The 21,354-nt window shown below is 36.5% G+C and overlaps 1 protein-coding gene and 1 long non-coding RNA gene across 4 annotated transcripts; both read right to left on the bottom strand.

The window, feature by feature from the left end:
• Nucleotides 1-833: 833 nt before the first annotated feature.
• On the bottom strand, nucleotides 834-4,772 carry LOC139967516 (uncharacterized). The gene is made up of 2 exons (XR_011793023.1): nucleotides 4,659-4,772; nucleotides 834-4,601 (listed from the first exon to the last, which is right to left on the bottom strand). It is a non-coding gene; the product is annotated as an uncharacterized lncRNA (long non-coding RNA).
• Nucleotides 4,773-6,893: 2,121 nt separating this feature from the next.
• LOC139967509 (protrudin-like) lies at nucleotides 6,894-16,449 on the bottom strand. Of its 3 annotated transcripts, none has more exons than XM_071971391.1 (9): nucleotides 15,742-16,449; nucleotides 13,034-13,220; nucleotides 11,638-11,708; nucleotides 10,646-10,958; nucleotides 9,979-10,177; nucleotides 9,365-9,415; nucleotides 8,747-8,923; nucleotides 7,983-8,064; nucleotides 6,894-7,240 (listed from the first exon to the last, which is right to left on the bottom strand). In XM_071971391.1, the coding sequence occupies exons 2-9, from the start codon at nucleotides 13,189-13,191 to the stop codon at nucleotides 7,176-7,178; spliced, it is 1,116 nt and encodes a 371-aa protein (XP_071827492.1). In that variant the 5' UTR covers nucleotides 13,192-13,220; nucleotides 15,742-16,449; the 3' UTR covers nucleotides 6,894-7,175. The 3 variants fall into 3 exon arrangements, with proteins under 3 accessions (XP_071827492.1, XP_071827493.1, XP_071827491.1); XM_071971392.1 differs by lacking the exon at nucleotides 15,742-16,449 and adding an exon at nucleotides 15,195-15,606 and having other exon boundaries at nucleotides 13,034-13,216; XM_071971390.1 differs by having other exon boundaries at nucleotides 6,895-7,240; nucleotides 13,034-13,216; nucleotides 15,742-16,445.
• Nucleotides 16,450-21,354: the final 4,905 nt, after the last annotated feature.

Consider the following 21,354-nt stretch of genomic DNA (forward strand, 5'->3'; position numbering starts at 1 on the left):
TTGCAGTGTTGAATCATAAATTTACCTTTTGGTGCGGAAGACTATAACTTATGCCATGTATTAACAAAATCTAACTGCCACTTTTTTGTTCTAATCTTCCCTCGAGATTTCTGCCAATTATGACTTAATTTCTTGTTACTTTATTATTTTTCCCTCTTTTGATGTGATCATACATATCAGACAAAATGGGTATGAAAAGTGATCATATTATGTTGATATGTTCGGGTACCGCAAAAGCAGGTCCACCAACGATAACACCATATTGTGGTGGGTATGAAGATTATGCACTGTTAGAACACAGGGAGTTCCCATGGTTGGGATCACCCCTTTATTTGGAAATTCCACTTGACAAACTAGACACCCAAAACCATGGGGTTGGGGGAGATAAAAGTAATTAAAGAGTCACCATTTACACACAACAAGACAATATTTGTCAAGTGGTTAAGGCAGTGGACTGGTGATCTAAGGATTACAGGTTCGAGCCCTGGCCAGATCATTGCGTTGTGTCCTTGGACAAGGCCCTTTATCTCCATTGCCTCTCTTCACCCAGGTGTATAAATGGGGACTTGTGAGGTAACTTGTAAATATAGTTGTGTGCGCCGGTTTGTGGCTGCACCCTATGGGAAGTCCCCCGGGGGACACGTGGTTGTGGTGCACTGTGGTGCCCGAGGAGAGATCGATTGAATTGCGCACACTTTGGTGTGTAGGTGTGACAAGTTACCAATGACCAAAGCTAAGTTGTCAGTGCGGCGACACTTTATTGTAAGTTGCGCAATAAAAGAACTGAAATTAATATTATTATTAATATAATAATAATAAGAACAAAAACAAAGTCCATTGTGCTTGTTCGTCAATTGTTTATTTACACTAATTTGCTGTATATGATGTCCAATATCCTTACCATACACACATAAAATATGATTATACTTACATGATTGGTATCATGACATGTGAAGCAAGGATATACATATATATATATATATATATATATATATATATATTAATACGTCGTCGCCAATACATTGCACTAATACATACCTTATCTATATATTAACCATTACAGTTAGGTTTATTCACCTATCCAATCAATAACATAATAGCATATTTATCCATTTAACATTTAAACTTCAAATAATTAATTGCCAGAAAAGTCTTATTTTAAAATTAGTACATTTTCATATTCAACTGACATTTTGTATTTATCACAATTTATTTCTACAAAAACATTCCTGTCTCTCTCTCTCTCTCTCTCTTTAAAGCTGGCCTTGCTCAGGTTTGTGTGTTCTTAACACTCTTGAGCTTCATCTCAACTCATGATGAAGGATACAATTTTAAAACAAAGGATATTTATGACACTTACTTGGGTACATCCCTTCACAACCTCATTGCTCACGCAAATTATTGTGGGTGGTAACAATATGCATACAGGGTGGAGATACATGGGCAGCAGAAGAGTAATGATAAATGGGCAGGGAAATAAAATAAAGCCGCAGATGGAATTATCATCCAAAACTTGCATAGATATCAAGGTGAACATTTTTCTTCTCTAACAATGCTACAAAGATTGAAGAACTCTCGTTACATGTATTATAAGATTGGATTAAACTCATGGATAAATAATTACATAAGTAAAGCTAAATCATCTGCTCTAATTTTGACCCTACAAAAGACGGGACAGAAATACAAAGGAACCAGAAAAAAAGAAGAAGGAAATAAAATGTCCTCTTACTGAGACATTTAACAAGAGATGCATAAAACCTTGAAAGTTGCTGACAGATTGAGCAGAAATACTGGTTGGGTGAAAAGTAAAAATAAAGAAAGAAAAAAGAAAGATCATTTTTGCAGGAATTTGTTTTGTCATATGTTATTCTGTATGAGATTGAATAATTGGATTTAATTGACATTTAAAACATCATTAAATGACACTTGAGCTAGTATACTGTACTTAACATAAATAAATAAAATACCTTCTAATTATACAGTCTTTATATATTACTCATCTCATCTGCTTATCCACTAAATCACTTTGCCAACCAGTAAAACTAAAGCTTAAGTTGCCAAAAAGTTTCAAAAAAACGAGTTTTGAAAATTCCAGAGAAACCATTTTTTTCCAATCTCTACTTCACAAATTATGACTGTAAGATGGTTACTGGATAGGCATGTGGTATGTATGCACCACAATCCAAAATGAATAAATTAATTGCATGATTTTTAATTAGGTAAACATGTTCCTTTATTGATGAATAATTTAACTAAAGGCTTTAGACAATTTTGGTTTATAGAATCAGACTATTGGATATTGAAAATATTTTTATGTTATAAGTTTGTTATGTCAAAAAGAGCAACCAGAAACTGATGTAGGTAATTGTGGACCTATCTTTTAATTGTGCGTGTCTGGGAATAAGTGAGGGGTGACCAGAGGCGGAGTTCTTACTATGAATAAGCATTAATAGTGACAGATTAATTAGTGGAATCTTACGCTGTGCAAATGGTCTCAAATACGATTAATGAATGATTCTCACTGTTGTAATGCCATTATAAACTTTACAGCTATTATTCTTAAACATAGTTGGTCTGGTCTCTTTACCTTGTCAGGTGCGAATAAATGTATTAGATAGAAACAATTTCAGTTTCTCACAAGAGATGTCTCACTTAACTCTTACGGAATCCTGACAATTAAATCCTTAGAGTTTATTAAGTACGAATGACAAGGGGAGACAGGTGCAATGATTCCTTTTACTCCTGTACCGGCCTCTCCTCCTTTTACAATTTCACATAAATCTCCCTAAGAAGCCACGAATTATGACCTAATTTAGTCAATTCCAGTCGACTGGAAAACTTCATCAATATGTTTTGACAGAAGGAATTAGATACGTTCTTTCAAGAATAATGAGAAAGGATGATTCGTGTGAATACCATTTGACATATACTGGTTGAATAACCTTTATGAAATTTGTTGCATTTTCAGTTGGTGAACATTAAGTCCAGATTTGACACAGGCAAGAACTGCAGTTTATCAAGTACTCAAATTAAGTACGGAATATAAATGTGAATAACTGTGACATCCCTAATGTCCACAGCAAAGACAACATTAATGTACATCAAATTTATGAAATAAAATGTAGCCAAAGTAAAAAAATAGTCCAGGTTTGGAAAAACTTCTTCTAATCATTCAATATCCTTTATGAATTAAAAAAAAAACTCTGGTACAGTGTTACTATAACAGAAGGGATTACCTTTTCCTTTGACACACACTGTATTGCATCAGTATTATTCCAAAATATACAGAAAGCCTTCAAAAATAATAACTTTTCTCACCTAACCCTCACCACTATTTGAGTTTTAATCGCTTGGGTTACAGCTAGCCAGATAAAGAAGACAGTTAACAGATCGCTCATCACGGTATATAGCGATTATTCCCTTTAGGAGGAGGGGCTTGTGATATTTCACTTCCTCGAATGTTGCCATAGTAACATGTTTACACTCTGGATGTGAGGAGACTGGAGTTGACGTTGCCCCAGTGGATCAAGTTGTTTTATTTTCCTGCCCAGGCTCTTATCTTTAATGAATTTACTTGAAAAAGATACAAATTGTCTGCTCAACAGATAGATAAAATTGATGTATTTGTAATTTTGACATTATTTAAATTATACATACTGACTATTACACATTCTGACATTGAAATACATGTAAAATATCTGTAAGCTTTCCGAATTAACATGTACAAATCCCAATATCTTTGTAAACTTCTTTTTTTTTATATGTAAGGACTAATTCCTCAGTTTTTTTCACTACACCATACAAAAGTTAGATTATTTCATAGTTATTGTTCACTTGTGGCTAACAGGCATTGGCTTTTATGCATATTTGGCAACTTGTATTTACATTAATGTTTAACATTTAAGAGTATGAATATTCATAAGTTTTCACCCACCCCCCCTCTTTCAACTTTGCTTGCAAATAACGATATGAAATGTTCTAGCTTGTGAAGGATATGTGCAAAGGAAAAGTGTTTTCTTTTGTTCATATAAATGTATTTTCCACTTGATATACCAATAGATAGATAAATGTAATATCCAGTTTATTATTATTTAAATATCACACTATGTTATAGTTACATCTATTAGTCTTCTTAACCAATTTTGTTACATTATTCATTTAGTTTTTTTTCTTTTCTTGTTGTTTCTTCTCCCCCACCCCCCCCCCCCCTCTTTGTTAAGACTAAAGTCTACCTAGAACATTTCCTTTTCACAAGTGTTTTACTTCTTATAATGATTCAAGCATATGTGTTTATATGTAATGTTGTGGAAAAGCAAATATTTGAAATGAAATCAATTTATGGCTAACTGTGATTATAAGGTGTTCAAACATTGCAGAGGAGTCAGGAGTTTTCACTATTGGAATGAGACAGACAGGTGGCAGGAGTTTAACATATTACTATATATAAACTATATATAACCGTCAATATAGTGTATGCGATTTTAGTGAATGCAGTACAGATGTACTATCATGGTGCACTATTAAAACACTCACAACTGTCTATACTCCAGGTTAGCTTGGAACCTACAGGTTAGCTTGGAACTTGCAGGTAAGTGGGGAACCTGCAGGTTAACTTGCAACCTGCGGGTTAGCTTGGAACCTGCCGGTTAGCTTGGAACCTGCAGGTTAACTTGGAACCTGCGGGTTAGCTTGGAACCTGCCGGTTAGCTTGGAACCTGTCGGTTAGCTTGGAACCTGCCGGTTACCTTGGAACCTGCCTGTTAGCTTGTGACCTGCCGGTTGGCTTGGACCTGCAGGTAAGCTTGGAACCTGCCGGTTAGCTTGGAACCTGCAGGTTATCTTGGAACCTGCCAGTTAGCCTGGAACCTGCAGGTTAGCTCGGAACCTGCAGCTTAGCTTGGAACCTGCCGGTTAGCTTGGAACCTGCCGGTTAGCTTGGAACCTGCCGGTTACCTTGAAACCTGCCTGTTAGCCTGGAACCTGCGGGTTAGCTTGGAATCGCAGGTTAGCTTGGAACCTGCCGGTTAGCTTGGAACCTGCAGGTTAGCTTGGAACCTGCCGGTTAGCTTGGAACCTGCAGATTAGCTTGGAACCTGCCGGTTAGCTTGGAATCTGCTGGCTAGCTTGGAACCTGCCGGTTAGCTTGGAACCTGCAGGCTAGCTTGGAACCTGCCAGTTAGCTTGGAATCTGCTGGCTAGCTTGGAACCTGCAGGTTAACTTGGAACCTGTGGGTTAGCTTGTGACCTGTCGGTTGGCTTGGACCTGCAAGTAAGCTTGGAACCTGCAGGTTAGCTTGGAACCTGCAGGTTAGCTTGGAACCTGCTGGTTAGCTTGGAACCTGCTGGTTAGCTTGGAACCTGCCGGTTAGCTTGGAACCTGCCTGTTACCTTGGAACCTGCCTGTTAGCTTGGAACCTGCAGGTTAGCTTGGAATTGCAGGTTAGCTTGGAACCTGCAGGTTAGCTTGGAACCTGCAGGTTAGCTTGGAACCTGCAGGTTAGCTTGGAACCTGCAGGAATGGACAATCATACAATTTAAGGAAGTGTATCTGGTTTTGAAAGTAAACCTGAGTTAAGACTTGTTGTTGAAACATGTGGGTATAATGAATTGTTCAATTGCAGGTTGAAATTACAAAAAGAGTACAACTGCATCTTCCATAAGCATAGTAATACATGACAGTGTAACTGGAAAATAAGAAACATAGTTAATTTAAAAACACATGCATGATGCAGGGTTTATACAAATTAACAACTGAAGTATATGAAGAATAATAAAACAGAAAACCTAATACCAATTTAGGAGATACCAAAAACATTGATAAACTTTGAAGAGAAGTTTCCTTTCATGAAAAATATGACAACAAAAATGAACAAGTTAGCCCATTGCTTTAAAGACCTGAAAGACATTAAGAATATCTCTCCCAAAAAATAGTAAGTGCTCTTGTCAGCTATTATATTGAGTAACAAATATTAAATGTAGTTAGTTCTTAAGTGTAAAACAAGACAAACAAGACTTTAACAAGTTATGACTAATTTCTAGAAAATTAGGAATTAGGGGTTGCTCTTGAATTCTTGATTTTCATTGATAATTCTACTTCACCTCTGACTTTTAAAATGACTGACTCCAACATTTTTGTGAAGAAGCATATAGATTTAGCCAAGCGTGTAACAACACTGAAGGTGCAGCCCAGCTTCTTGACAGTCTCACCTTTGACCTCAGATATAGAGAGAAAGGTCAGTTCATGGGGACAATGACATAACTCAGCCCATTCATTTATCCCATATTTCCTGGTCCCCTTCAGTTTCCCTGACTTCTAATTTGACCTGTAGCCCTTGCCCCCCCCCCCCTCCCCTCCCTCTCATTAGACCTACCTTGAATTCACTTTACTTCTATGCAGCTCAAATCATTATATGGTTTGAATAATGGTAACCAAACTAGTCTCCTTGAGCATTTCGCAAGCAGTTTGAAACAATTTTTAACGAGAATGATTTACGGCACACACTTGTTGCTTAACTGTCTGGTGTTAAGATGATAACAAAATTATTATCTTCCTACTCTGCTCGTACAAATGCAGTTTGAAGATTTACATTCAATGAATATTAAATTTGTGACCACTCCAGTGTAATAACATTTAAAGGATTAAAATTGAAAGCATAATATTATCAAGACAATCACACCTTTTCATGAACTCATCTGGTTTGAAATTCCAACAAGTTGGAACAAACATAATTTACAAATAAATCTTTGGTAAATATAGAGTACAAAGACAGAAAGAAATTGTTTAACATAACCAATCAAGATAAAACACAAACCAGCTTGGCATAAATAAGACCAACTTGTCAATGCGACCAACAACCAGTAAATTTTACTGTTTTAAATAACAAAAAAAGAATGTTAAATGGGGAAAAAAAATGTTGGAATTGAAATGCTCTGTAACTATTCTTAATCTTACAAACTTGGTGATAAGAATACCACATTGTCACATTTGTCAAACATTTTTTCCTTTTAATTAATAATATTAAGTATTGCTCTTCCAACATACCATTCTCCAGCAGAAAACTCTTACAGCTTTACTGAAGTGGGTCTGCCTCCAACAGAAACAGGGTGATTGGGGCAAGAAGGTGACATATAGCTTAGTCTTTGGTCAACTAAGGAATCTCTAATGAAGTCCACTGTTAGTTAGTGAGTTCCATCCAGCATTGATTGCATACTAGCTCTTTCTCGACCTTGGCAGCTGGCGCTGCAAATGAAACAACAACATGCTGGTGTTACGAGAATAAAGACATTTGTCACACCTTAGAGGCAAGAAGTTTCTTTTCTCTTGTCCATCTGTTTAAATATCATCTCTGTCTCTATTAATACTTTACAAATTACTACTTTGCATGTAGTTTTACTAGTTGTTCACAATGACATACATTGGCTTTCAACTTAAACCTCACTGCCAAATCAACAGATTATGAAAGCTTTTAGACAATTGTGTAATATTGTTTCAATTCTCTTCATAACTAACTGTCTGATAATTATAAGACTGGTGTTTTTTGACTGATAATTCCACACCAACCCCTAGATTTCAAAAAAGTTTCTTTTTCATCAAAAACAAAATCTGCTCTAGTTTAGGATCTGTAACGATATTTGAGAGCAACGATCCTTCACTTTATAACTTGCGGTCACTTTCAATTATATATGTCAGAGTATTACCATAATCTTAAAATCACTCAAACTACTTTGTGTCCTTCTCCAAAAGTACATCCTTTGTCTCATCTTTAGCTCACGTCTGACCTCTTGCATTTACATTTTTCTCATAAAAAACCCACACCGAGACAATGCATGCTACAAGCCTAGAAACAAACAAAATTATTCTGGCAATTCTTCACAGTTGCCATCTTTTGAAAGCAAGTCCAAAGGTTCTCCAGGACTGATAAATGATTTTCATTCAATTTTGGGTTGATTCATTGTGTCACGACTTTAATAAAATAACTTACATGTTGCCCCCAAAGCTGATCTAGGCAGTTTCTTATTGCAGCATTTTGGACAGAAATGGTTTCCACAATGCCGACAGTATCTCTAAGGAGAAGAAACATGGAGAAATATTGTTCGGAATACAGCACAGACTTTTCAGCAATTAATTCTGATACAAACATACAACTAGCTAACAATGTCTCTTCAAAAACTACATTATACATCACTCATCAATATGTTGGTAAATATTCCGTAAGAATGAAAAATAAAATATACTCTTGAAAGAAGATTGTTGGATATTTTGTATAGATAATTTCTCTAATTTTACTTAATGTCTCTTACCCTGTATGAGGTGTACCAAACTAAACAAGTACACAACTTATTTATATTACATTACTAAAACACCAAGAAAGTCAAACAAGAGGACAGAGGGAACTCGAAACTTGATCAAATATCACACAGTATTGATGAGATTAAAATATTTTTGGGAACAATTCCTCAACTGTTTCAACAAACATATAGTTATTATCTAAAGATGAAGCACAGATGTTGCTTAACACTCATATCCATGCTTGACCTTTACCCTAATCTTGTTACAAAGGTGTTGAGCTTAGTATTTAGTCCCAAAATCTGAATTTTAAAAGAGGGCTCTTTTGTGGGCTGTGGGCCTTCAATATACTCTATAACTAACATCACATAGATGTTGTATAGATCTCCTGCTGGTAATCAATGAAAATATTCATTATGAATGAACATCGTAAAACAAAGCATAAATGAAAACACTCACCCTTCTCTTTGTGAAGTTATTAAATGCTGCCATGCATGAGAAGCATTCTCCCTTCTCTGAGAACTTTTGGTTTCCTTCTTCTTTGTCTTGATATGACCTCTCACCACTTCCCAAAGAGGAGCTGTCTTCATCCTTGCATTCTCTCTCCGACTCTGCACCCAAGGGTTCTGGTTCAACCTTTCCAAGATGAAGACCACAGAAAAATGAAACATCATATCACATCAAAAGACAAGAACCAATATAGTGTAATCAATCAACAGGCACCCCCCCCCCTCCATAGAACAACATAAACTTCAGTGGAATCTTTCCAGTGAATTAAATTTAGAAAGCCTTCTCCAAGGAGGATAATCTCTCACAGGATCAACCAAACACAGCTACACACCTACCCTTCTGTAAATTTATTTAAATAATTTTTTTAGGTATCATTATACTAACATCTTCATATAAAGATTTTACTGAGGAACATAACCTTTCATTTTACATTTATACTCAAGCACAACCGATGTTGCTTATGTCTTTAAGCAACAACAAGCACAACCTATTTTGTTATGTGCTGTAGCAACAACAATACCTCTTTATCTCTATCTTGAAATCAGTCATTGACAAACTTCTACTTACCTGGGTATTATCCAGAGGATACATGACATCAGTGTCCGTTTCTATGGTGATCTGAAATGAAATTATAAAGCAATAGTCTGCACGATGTGGAATATATGTAAACATAGTAACGAATAAATTTTATATCCTAGTCCTAGGAGATATTCTCTTTTATACACATTCACTGTTGTACGAGTTCTTATCAACACACAGCAAAGGCATATGAAAACACCTTTGCAATTTGCTGCAATTCTCTCAGTTCAAATGAGATATAGTTTTAGAGAGTAGTTGCACCACACATAAAGTATAATGAAGACTGAAATCATAAATAGTATAAATATGATTTAATGAGCATAATGAATTATGTTTCTTTATTTTTTTTTTCCATCAGTATGAACTGTTGTATCATTGTAACATGCATAATTGTTTGGTAGATTTATTGAATTACTGAGTTTATTAATCTTCATATCACTCTTCTTGGTTTATTGACATTTTGATCTGTTTGAAGGCAATACTAATATCAAAATTTAATTAAAAAAAACCCAAGGGAGCCTTCAGCCTAAAGTAGCTTTCACATACCATATGTGGAGAAAACAATTCATTGCTGATTAGAGGATAGCTCTGTATTCTCATACCTGTGGTTTTGGCACAGGTGTTGTCTTTGCATCGTCCCTGTCGTCTGTTGACAAAGAATCTGTGACTGCATCCGTGTTGTGTAAGTACCTAAAAAAACCTGGATTTGCTCCAAAAATAAGACAGACTTGAATACTTAAAGAAAAACAAAGAGGTAGTAAGAAGGAAGATAGGAGAGCCACAGCAGCTGATGTGTAAAACCTGAGGATAAAAAAAAAATCGGGAAAGTTATGGTTTAAATTAAATGAAAAAGACTTAACGTTGTGATAAATATCATGCATACACCTTTAAATATGAACATAAATAAGAAATAGCATGCATTATTTCACAAGTCAGCAACTCTAAGCTCCTGATGCAATTTCTTTCCTTTCACCACAATTCTCATAGCTATTGCTCTGGGATAAGCCACATAATAAAACTTTTTGCAATCTTTAAAATAATTTCTGCTAGCTTGTACCTCTGGTAATTTGCAGACTGTTTGTCATAATACTGTCTATAATTGCAATCAGGTTAGGTTATATTTAAAGCCATGACACATAAATTTGTTGAAACAAACAGATATAGGTCAGTTGTTTTATACAGAACTTACACTAAAGATACAGAACTTACACTATAGATACAGAACTTACACTATAGATACAGAACTTACACTATAGATACAGAACTTACACTATAGACTTTTGAACACTGCTCCACGAGAGAAGGCTATAGACATTTTCAAGGAGCTCGCAGAACTGATTGAGGACTTGAAGTAAGTCTTGAATCATACTCCGACAATCTGCTACCATCTGCTTCTTCCGATCGTTCCTCATGTTGTGTTTCGTAGAATCGTCTAGAATAGCATCTGGTATAACCTTGGATGGGTGAGTGTGACTGGACCATTGGCTATGGTGTTCTTGAACCAAAGTGAAATTGAGACGGCAAAGCCAGCCGATAATGGCCACAATGGCTAGCAAAGTCAAGCTAAGCAATAGCAGATAATCTAGAGAAGAACATTATATGAGAGAATTTAAGTACATGCCATAAGAGGCAAGGCACAGTGGACAGGTAGGCCAGGGGTTTATATTTCTCAAAAAAAAGATACCTTTTGATGAACTTCAAACTACAAACAACATTAAAGCTAAGCAAACATTTCATATTTATCAAGTTTCAAGGATAAATCAACAAGGAGATTAAAACGACCTAAGTTAAGCTTTTGAAGAGCATCTGGCCACTTACAGTTGATTCACATCCAGGTTTAAAGGAGGGTTTGATTATTCACAGCAAGTTACATTCAAACAACCATGTCTTGAGTTTATAGGGCCATAATATTGATATGGCATACTTTTCAACAGTTAGCAACATGTAAGATTTTTCTCTTCGGTATGTATTAAAGTGTTACACTAACTGACACCTGAATATCCTTTTGAAGAGAAAGATAAAACTAGTCCCCTTTAGCCAAACAATTTTGCCTCAACTTGACAGCAAACCCTATTAATTTTATGGGCTCCACAACACATTTAATAGTCTCATGGTCTGATAAAATCTGAAATTCATCCTGTGACATGAAAAATCAAATATTTCATACAAGACAGACAGTTCGATCATTTTTCGAATATTGAAAGCCAATATATGTAACAATTACAAACTATTAGAAATTAACAAGGAAGTTGGTAACTTACACTTTTCAGCAGAAAGGCACAGCAACAATGATATCACCCAAGCCTGTATTGTTTTTCGAGGAGATTGCCACCTAGAAAGTGAAACCAAATCAGACTGTTAAAATAGTTGAACAATTACATGGAGAAGAAAAAATCAAGTCTTAAGAAGTGCAAAATGTTGTAATGATATTATGAAATACCAAGCAATCCTAGAGGTATATGAACAATGAAGAAAATGAAGCATGAAAAAGTAGCTCTGCTCTTGCTTTCTTTTCTTATCTGGTCTCATTTTTTGTAAATGCAGACTTACAGTAATCTTGCCTTTTGAAACTAAGTATTTCTACTTCTCACCAGATTAAATGAAGACACTGAAGCAATATTCTGTACACAGTCTATCACTTGTGTTTGTTTCTCAAAAAAGTCAAAATTAGTTGTTATACTTAGCCTTAGTAATTCATAGCATTTAAAGATTTCTGTCAAGGTACTTTGAAAATGAAAAGTGGGTTTAATCCAGGTAGCGAGTATCTCTATCACATGGCAGCAGCAAACGTTCCCAAGAGTTGATGGCTTTTGACACTCTTGCAACGACCACACAATGCTGTGCAAGGGTGTTTGATGATGAGAGATAAAATGTTGCGACACAAACAATCTTCTGTACATGCAGCCTGGGCAATTTAGTGGCCTCAAATTGTTATGATATATGCTAAGACGGCTACAGTATTTAAAGAACTCCAATACATTGCAAGCATCTTTTGAACATTTTTGAAAAATACATTTATGCATAACATTCATGACAAGTGAGGGACCTTTCTGTTATGTTTGTTATCATGATATAGAAGACTACATTTCAGTCTATTACAGACATGTTGATAACATTCAAAGATGCTTCTCAGTTTTGCTGCCTTTCCAATACGGTGTTTCCAGCAAATGTTTTTCTTGGGGGGGGGGGGTGGGGTGTAATGACAATGCTGCTGACAGCAAAAATATGAAAGAAAGTAAAGGTAGATTCATCAGTGCAAGCCTTTGTTAACCACTTTACACAAACAAGACAATGGAGTTGGAGTAGTGTGTGCGGGGGGGGGGGGGGGGGTGGAGGGGAGAGGGAGATATTGAAATGGGACAGGAAACAGAGCATTTGGGGTAGTGGTTCCAAACAATTTGGGAACCGCTGACTTAGTGTACTTTTTTGTATATTCTTATTTGATAATTCATCAACCTGAGGTATGATTAAAAATCATTTATGTCATCCTAGGGTATTTTTAAGACCAAAAACTAACAACAGTGCTTACATTCTATCTAATTATGGCATGAAATATGTCGTAAACATTTGCAAGCAGGGTACCTATAAATTCCCCAGTGATCCAATCTTTCAAGACATAAGTAATTCAAGTAATAATGAGAGTTAATAGATGAGTACCTCACAATATTAACAATACTCTGGACTGCAGCAACAAGTGGCCAAACCAGACTCTGGAAGTGACGGTATCTTTCCACCAGAGTGTTGATGTTGAGGCTTTTCCCATTCGTCTCAATATCCTGGCTGCCCTCTAGTACCCTGTCACCATCTTCTGCCATTCTTCAACTTGAGTCCTGTAATACTCTGTCTCGAAACAAATAACATTGACTTGCGCTATTTAATGATATGGTAATATTATAATACATTTAACAGAAAATATAGAAAATGTTTTATTGCAGGGTTGATGTGATCTGAGAATTTCCATATAATAATAATTTAATTGTTCTCCCCCATAAGGAATATTTCCGTATTATGTATGACAAGCCAAAGCCACACCCAATTTTTAAAGCAGCAAACTTTAAAAAAGCTTTTATGTTCTGTTTTTTATCAGCAAATTAGCAAAATGTGTGATTCATAGCCTGATTTATTATAAAAGTACTTTCATTTTTGATATATATAGTTAGTGAAATTAATGACAACTTGTACATACAGCCACAACAATAAGTAACTAGAAAGGAAGTTCTTGAACAGTTAATTTACTTTCAGTTGACATATTGAGAAAGATATTCCAAAACAGGAGCAATATTAGTGAAAAGAAAAGAAGGAGCCTTCCAAAACTCTGTACCTCGCTTTTAAATTCTTTGAGATTCCTTTGGAAAGGAATTTTCTTTGATTATACTTGTCTACTCAACGGACTGGGCGGTGCCACCAGGAATTTCACAAAATGGCTCAAACCAATATTTTCCCACTTTCGGTTAAATAATCATACAGTGCTTGGTTATATTGATGACATTTTCATACCGGGTGCCAGTTATTACTAGTGTCAGAACTCAGGCATAGTGCTATGGTCGATAAATTTGTTTCATGGGATAAAGACCCAATTTGCTGCACGGCTATACAGTAGTTGCTTTTCCAACCAACAGGGGTGATTGTTCCATCTATGCTATCCCTCCATTCAGTTTGATCGGGAGCTGCTACAAATACTAGAGAAAGATCATGGGGCAACAGGGATTTTCATCGCTCCCCTATGGTCAACACAGCCGTGGTTTGTGAAACTGATGTAACGTTTAATACAACAGCCACTACTACTTCCAAGGTCGAGGTATTCAGTCTCTATTCCGACCACAGGTCGTGTACAGTACATCCACTTTGTAAAATGATGAGAATGATTGCATGTTTCATTTCTGGAAATTGCCACTTATCCAGGGAGTTTCGCCTAAAGCAGCGGACATTATTCTCGCAGCTTGGATACCGAGCACACAGAGACAATATTCTGTTTACCTCTCAAGATGGTTTTTGTTTTGTGGCAAAAGAGATATTAATCCAGCACAAACCATGCTAGATGCGACACTTGATTTTCTTCTTGACCTTTATGAATCAGGTTTATGTCATAATACATTAAAGAAGTATGTTATCATCTTTACTGTCAACACCCACAAGAGACTATAAATAAACCGTTTATTGAGCAGAGGACGCCACAACCTTGTTACTCTCGTATTTGGGATGTTGCTTTTGGTTTTCATTTAAATATAAAGACTTTGAGAACTAATGAAACTTTATACAGGCTGCAACTTTTAAGCTACAAGGTACAGTAGTTATACTTGAAGCTCTTTGTTCTGCAAAGTGGGTTCAGACGCATTGTTATCTGGAAAAGATTGATCAGTTATTTACTTTTCATGTTATTTGAAAAGGTTAAACAATCTCTCCCAGGACATTTGGAATTAGATGTAGGCTTTACAAATTTGTTACGATGAACAGTTGTTTTTAATCTTTAGAAGCTTATAAAATTGAGAAAACAATCAACATAAAAACTAATTCTAGATTGTTTATAAGTTACAGGAAACCTCATGCACCGATTCCTTGAGAAACATTAAGAAGATGGATAAAAATTATCTCCAATGATTTGGACATAGACACTAACAATTTTAAGGTTCAGAGTACACGTGACGCAGCTACATCAGCTGTCTATGAAAGAAGTTTTCCAATTAACCAGATATTGGATAGAACTAATAAGTGCAATGCTAAGCTTTTTTGCAGTTTTACAAAAAAAGAAACTGGTTATAATGACAAATTTTATTGCACAAATTTTATTGAAATAAAATACGTTATTTGAGAATGTTACCTTATGAATTGATTCAGTGTTTCCTATGTAGGATTAAGTCTCACGTGTAATCCCGGAACGCAAAACATCATTAGGAGATTGAATCTCTTAATTCAACGAGCCTAGGCCTAAGTGAGGGTTGATTTAGATTCCATTGAATGATGTGCTTTGCATGGCGGGAACACGTGGCCACCCTTTTCAATTATGGTACTTATTTTTTCTGTCACTTGAGCAGAACCTACGTTATTTCTGCATATGTGAACATTGGCTTTGAAGAATTACCATGGAGAGTTAAGCAATGAGTCTCATGTGTTCCCTCCATGCAAAGCACATCATTCGATAGAATATAAATCAAGCTTCAGTTAGCCTTGTTTAATATGGAGATTTATTGTAATACTGAAGTGAATGATTAGAACAACACCAGCAACAGTTGGACCACTCAGTGGTATGACGAAATCATACAAAGAACATCGTTTGAAATAGTACTACGTGGTAAATGATAATGCCTTGTTAAAGCAAAGCAAAATAACTAACTTCTTACATGATAACCGAGTATAAATGAAATTACCTTTACAACTTGATCAATATCTGGCCACATTCATCCTAACTTGTTAGTGTTCATCCTCGTCTTTTTTCGCATGGATTGTCTATTAATATAATAATATGCAGTTTTGTATTTACGTTTTAGCCGGAAATTCAAAGAATGAGATACCAGATTGTAACACCAACTTATTGCCAAAACAAACCTCACGAAATAGGTCAAAGGATCTCCGGGTCAAAGCATGAAAGAAGGTCGTAAAATGACAAACGCCGGGTGGTTTACGACACTTGTACAAAATAACTTCGAGATCGTAACTTACATCAAAGGATGTCAAAATTTGAACCTAGTTTGATATTACAAGAACAACAATCCTCTAAGGCACTAAAGCTGTACCAAAACATGTTGTGTGCACTGTGCATACACCAACAAGATCGGCTGCAAACAATAAAATGAGCTGGTAAAACACAGTTCAGATTGATGCTTCTATAACCTAAATGATTTACATTTACCAAAACTCTTGGTAATCGTGAACACGTAAGTGCCAGTTTTGTGTGACGTTTCATCCAGCCCCACTTACGTAGCTACTAGCTCCATGGCTTCTACGTTGACGCTAAAATGTGATAATATAACTGTAAAACCAGATGCACTGGGCACCATTCATTTCACTGGGAGGCAGGGCCAGATAAAAGGCATTGGCGACTCGCCCCAAACTGCGTGCCGCTCTCTGAAAAAAGTTAATTTTCCGTTGCTTTGCAAGTGAAGTTTTGTTCTTGTCGCTACAAAATGCAGACAGTATTGAAACGTGATACCTTGTTATCTTTAGCTGGACCTGAGATGTGCATCGCTGCAATGTACAATGTGTTGTGGGTATTGACCACAGCCTGTATGTATTGACTGTACACTAGTGTCTATTTACAGACGGTAGCAAGCTGTGTGTGTATTTTCTGGGAACGAGAGTGTTGTGTAACACTTCTGTTACACCTCATTCGAAACTAGGTCAGATTACCGGCATCAGACGTTTCTTTGTGCGCGAGTCTTCACTCCCTTTAAGGGCAACTGATGCCCTAAGCACAGTCCAACAATGGTGCCCGCTCGGCCCCTCCATTGCTTAACTGACAAGACACTAAGACTAAATAAGTGACGAAAGTGAAATATAAGATTGGAGATTTATAACCCTCATTCTTCAGTTTTCTTCCAGGTTAGACTCTAGGCCAGGTATAGCGGTTGTGAAGTCCGACGGTGCACCGTCAGACCCCACAACCCATATTTAACTAGAACTGCATTTGCCTGCAAATACGCAGTATTGTAGTGCACTTGGAGTACTTGCAGTCTCAGGAACGATTTAGGCAAGCCAAGTAGATAAGAAATCTGGAGATACTGTGTTTACAAGGTTATCAAGATTTGACTTCTTCTGACATTAAATGACCTTTGACCTACTCTACAACTGAGCTTAAATGCTATACAATATTGCCCTAATCTACCAAGCTAATATGAAGTCTGTGGATGCTCAGGTTGTAGACATTACAAAGGTTCTAACATTTCAGCTTTGCTGACCCTTAGTGACCTTTGTAAAAACCAATAAGGACCTTGCACTCCATTCAAGGAAGCCACATGCTACATACGAGATGTACTTTTGTATTGTTTCTTGAAATATCGTGTTTACAAGGTTTCCAAGATTTGACCTCTGCTGACCAAAAATGACCTTTGACCTCCAGAATAGTGATTTTTTTTTTTAGAGAAATTTTACACAGTATTACACTAAACTACCATTCAAATATGAGCACCCTGATGTTTGGGTTCTGGAGATAAAGGACTTTTTAGATTAACATGTTTTGACCTCTGCTGATGCTATATGACCTCCACCAAAAACAATAGGGTTCTTAAACTAAATATGATGAAGCTACATGCCAAATATGAGATGTGCTGTGCGTACCTACATCAAGATATTGTGTTTACAAGCAAAGGCGTCACATGCACACACGTACACCCACCCATACGTACAGAGCTATCATTTCGCGGACGTAAATTTCTGCCAGGCATGAAACCTCAATTTAAGGACCATTCGAATTGATGTGTGTATAAGCACACTGTGCGCATATATGTGTATCTTATACACACAGTGTACAGCAATGGAGGACGCCCCCTCTTTATTTTCTTGGTGTTTAGTATGCAAAAAGGGCATGCTCCTTCCCATGCCCACTCGTTCCCTCACCACACCTAGATTGAGCAATGTGCAGGCTCGACCGGTAGGGTGCTCAAGGCGTGAAGATCTGTATTTCTGTTTAAGTGCAATAATGTAGGTCAGTTTGTTTTGAAAATTGGATTGAATTTTTGGCAGGCCATATTTGGCCCACAGGCTGCCTTTTGATATATCATGCATTTGGATCATTCTGAACGAACCATTACAATATGCACAGGGAAATGATAGCCCTCAATCCAACTAAGACTGCGCAATGTCGGTGACTACAAACTACAAAGAAAATTATTAACAAATGAATCAAACACATAGAGCTTTTTTTCCAACCAGTTTAATGTAATATGCTTCATATTAATCTTTAATCCTTTTGTCATTGTCCATAGTGTGACTTTGATGGGCAAAGGAATCAAATCATGGTCTCTAATATCATACCACTATATTCATAATCAAATATGGTTACCACATAATTTATGGCAAATTCAATGCAAATATAGCTTTAGTACAAGATACCATCATAAAGTAAAAATCTGATTGTTTGAGTACAAGAAAAGACAATTAAACTAACTACATAAAGAATACTAAACTTATACCCCAACACTTTAAAGGAAATGTCTGTACAGTTCTCCTTACAGAAAATACTTGTAGAATTAAACACACGAAAAGCTAATATGCTTCTTGCTATCAATTTAACGCTAAGATGTTTGAAATGTGGACAAGGTAACCTATAAGCAGAATTCATACAGGTAGATGATAATATTGACACAATTTTCTGGATATTGAACTACATTTGGTAAATCTCAAATTTTTAATCCAACAAGAGCCCAATGGCACTGTGGTTCCTTGCTTGGGGTATATGACAATACACATAATATTATCAAGCAAGATTGGGCTCAAATAGGCCAAGTAATTGTGGTCCTACATGTTCCCATAAAGTAACCAACACTATAGCCAACACTTTTGTGATCACAAAATGTGATCGGATTTTGGATCAAAAGGCACTTTTGAGATCTAAATATGGCGTCGAAATGTAAGAAATATAAGAGACCTACAAGCATGTCAACAGATATGATAATATTGGTGACCTCAGATGACATGACCTTTAAGTTTCAAAATGTTCCACCACCCCGTTCACAACTTGTCCAAAAATATCAACCATGTCACACCTTGGCATTGAGATTTAATTGCATTAAATTAAAAATTAAACTTTGAACTTGTATACATAACTTCACACACAAAGGTCACCCGAAGGTCAACCAATTGTCATTTTTGATCAGTGAGACCTAAATTAGAGCATGACTGTAAAAATTCAAACATTTTTTATTTGCCCATTTTCTCCCCCCAAAATACTACTTTTTTTAACATTAGCTGACCTTTGGTGACGTTGGACCACATGACCATTAAGTTTGAAAATATTCCCCTATACCATTTGAAATTGTCCAAAAAAATAAACCTTGTCACACCTTGGCACTGGGAGTTATTGCATTAAATGTGTGAAAATTAACTTTGACCTCATATAACTTCGCACACGAAGGTCACATGGGGGTCAACCCATTGACATTTATGATCAGAAGGTACCTTTAACATCTGAAAATAGCATCGAAACTGTAAAAATCCACAAAACACGAAAAGATCACCAGAGGTCAAATTGAGGTCAAGGGTCACCCAGATGCGGGTCGACAATTGGATTACATTGAAGCAACTCCCAACCCTAACGGACAACTTGTTCTCAAGTTACCGCAAAAATACTAGTTTTTATCATTAATTGACCTTTGGTGACCTCGGATCACATGACCCTTAAGTTTGGAAATATTCCCCTATACCATTTGCAACTTGTCACAAAATATCAACTGTGTAACACCTCGGCACTGGGAGTTATTACACTAAATGTCTGAAAATTAACTTTGACCTCATATAACTTCGCACACGAAGGTCACACGGGGGTCAACCCATTGACATTTATGATCAGAAGGTACCTTTAACATCTGAAAATAGCATTGAAACTGTAAAAATCCACAAAACACGAAAAGGTCACCAGAGGTCAAATTGAGGTCAAGGGTCACCCAGATGCGGGTCGACAATTGGATTACATTGAAGCAACTCCCAACCCTAACGGACAATTTGTTCTCAAGTTACCGCAAAAATACTAGTTTTTTATCATTAATTGACCTTTGGTGACCTCGGATCACATGACCCTTAAGTTTGGAAATATTCCCCTATACCATTTGCAACTTGTCTCAAAATATCAACTGTGTAACACCTTGGCACTGAGAGTTATTATACTAAATGTCTGAAAATTAACTTTGACCTCATATAAGTTAACATACAAAGGTCACCTTGGGTCAACTTATTGACATTTTTGATTGATGAGACCTAAATTAGAGCATCAAACTATACAAATTCAAACATTTTTTCTTTGCCCATTTTCTGCCCCCAAAATAAAAGTTTTTTAACATTATTTGACCTTTCGTGACCTCGGATCACATGACCGTTAAGTTTGAAAATATTTCCCTATACCATTTGCAACTTGTCCAAAAATATCAACCATGTCACACCTTGGAACTGGGAGTTGTTCCATTGAATGTCTGAAAATTAACTTTGACCTCGTATAACTTCGCACACGAAGGTCACACGGGTGTCAACCAATTGACATTTTTGATCAGAAGGTACCTTTGATATCCAAATCTAGCATCAAAACCAAACATTTCCTTTTTTGCTCGTTTCCTCCCAAAATAAGCACATTTTTTCTAATGTGACCTTTGACCTTTTGACCTTGGTTTCAGATGTAGTTTAATCTCCTGATTCCAAAAAACAAAACGAAAAGTCTGTACAACCATCCTAACTCCGACCGAAAAACTTTGACCCCATATAACTTCGCACATAAAGGTCACACGGGGTCAACCCATTGACATTTATGATCAGAAGGTACCTTTGACATCTGAAAATAGCATCAAAACTGTAAAAATCCCCAAAAACACGTAAAGGTCACCAGAGGTCAAACTGAGGTCAAGGGTCACCCAGATGCGGGTCAACAATTGGATTACATTGAAGCAACTCCCAACCCTAACGGACATTTCGTTCTCAAGTTATCGCAAAAATACTAGTTTTTTATCATTAATTGACCTTTGGTGACCTCGGATCACATGACCGTTAAGTTTGAAAATGCTCGCCTAACCAGTTCACAACTTGTCCCAAAATATCAATCTTGTCACACATTGGCACTGGGAGTTATTGCAGTTTTAATATTTTCGGTTTTTGGGCCATAACTGACCTTTGGTGACCTTTGTGGGCACCAGAAACAATAGGGCACACCTTCTCCATATGGCGGATCTATAGTCCAAGTTTGGCCTCATTCCAACATTCCCTTATTGAGATAGAGCGTACCCAAGCAAGTGTCACAGACACACACACACACACACATACATACATACATACATACACACACA

This window comes from Apostichopus japonicus, chromosome 5 (assembly GCF_037975245.1).
Source record: "Apostichopus japonicus isolate 1M-3 chromosome 5, ASM3797524v1, whole genome shotgun sequence".
In the NCBI taxonomy this organism is placed as follows: Eukaryota; Metazoa; Echinodermata; class Holothuroidea; order Aspidochirotida; family Stichopodidae; genus Apostichopus; species Apostichopus japonicus.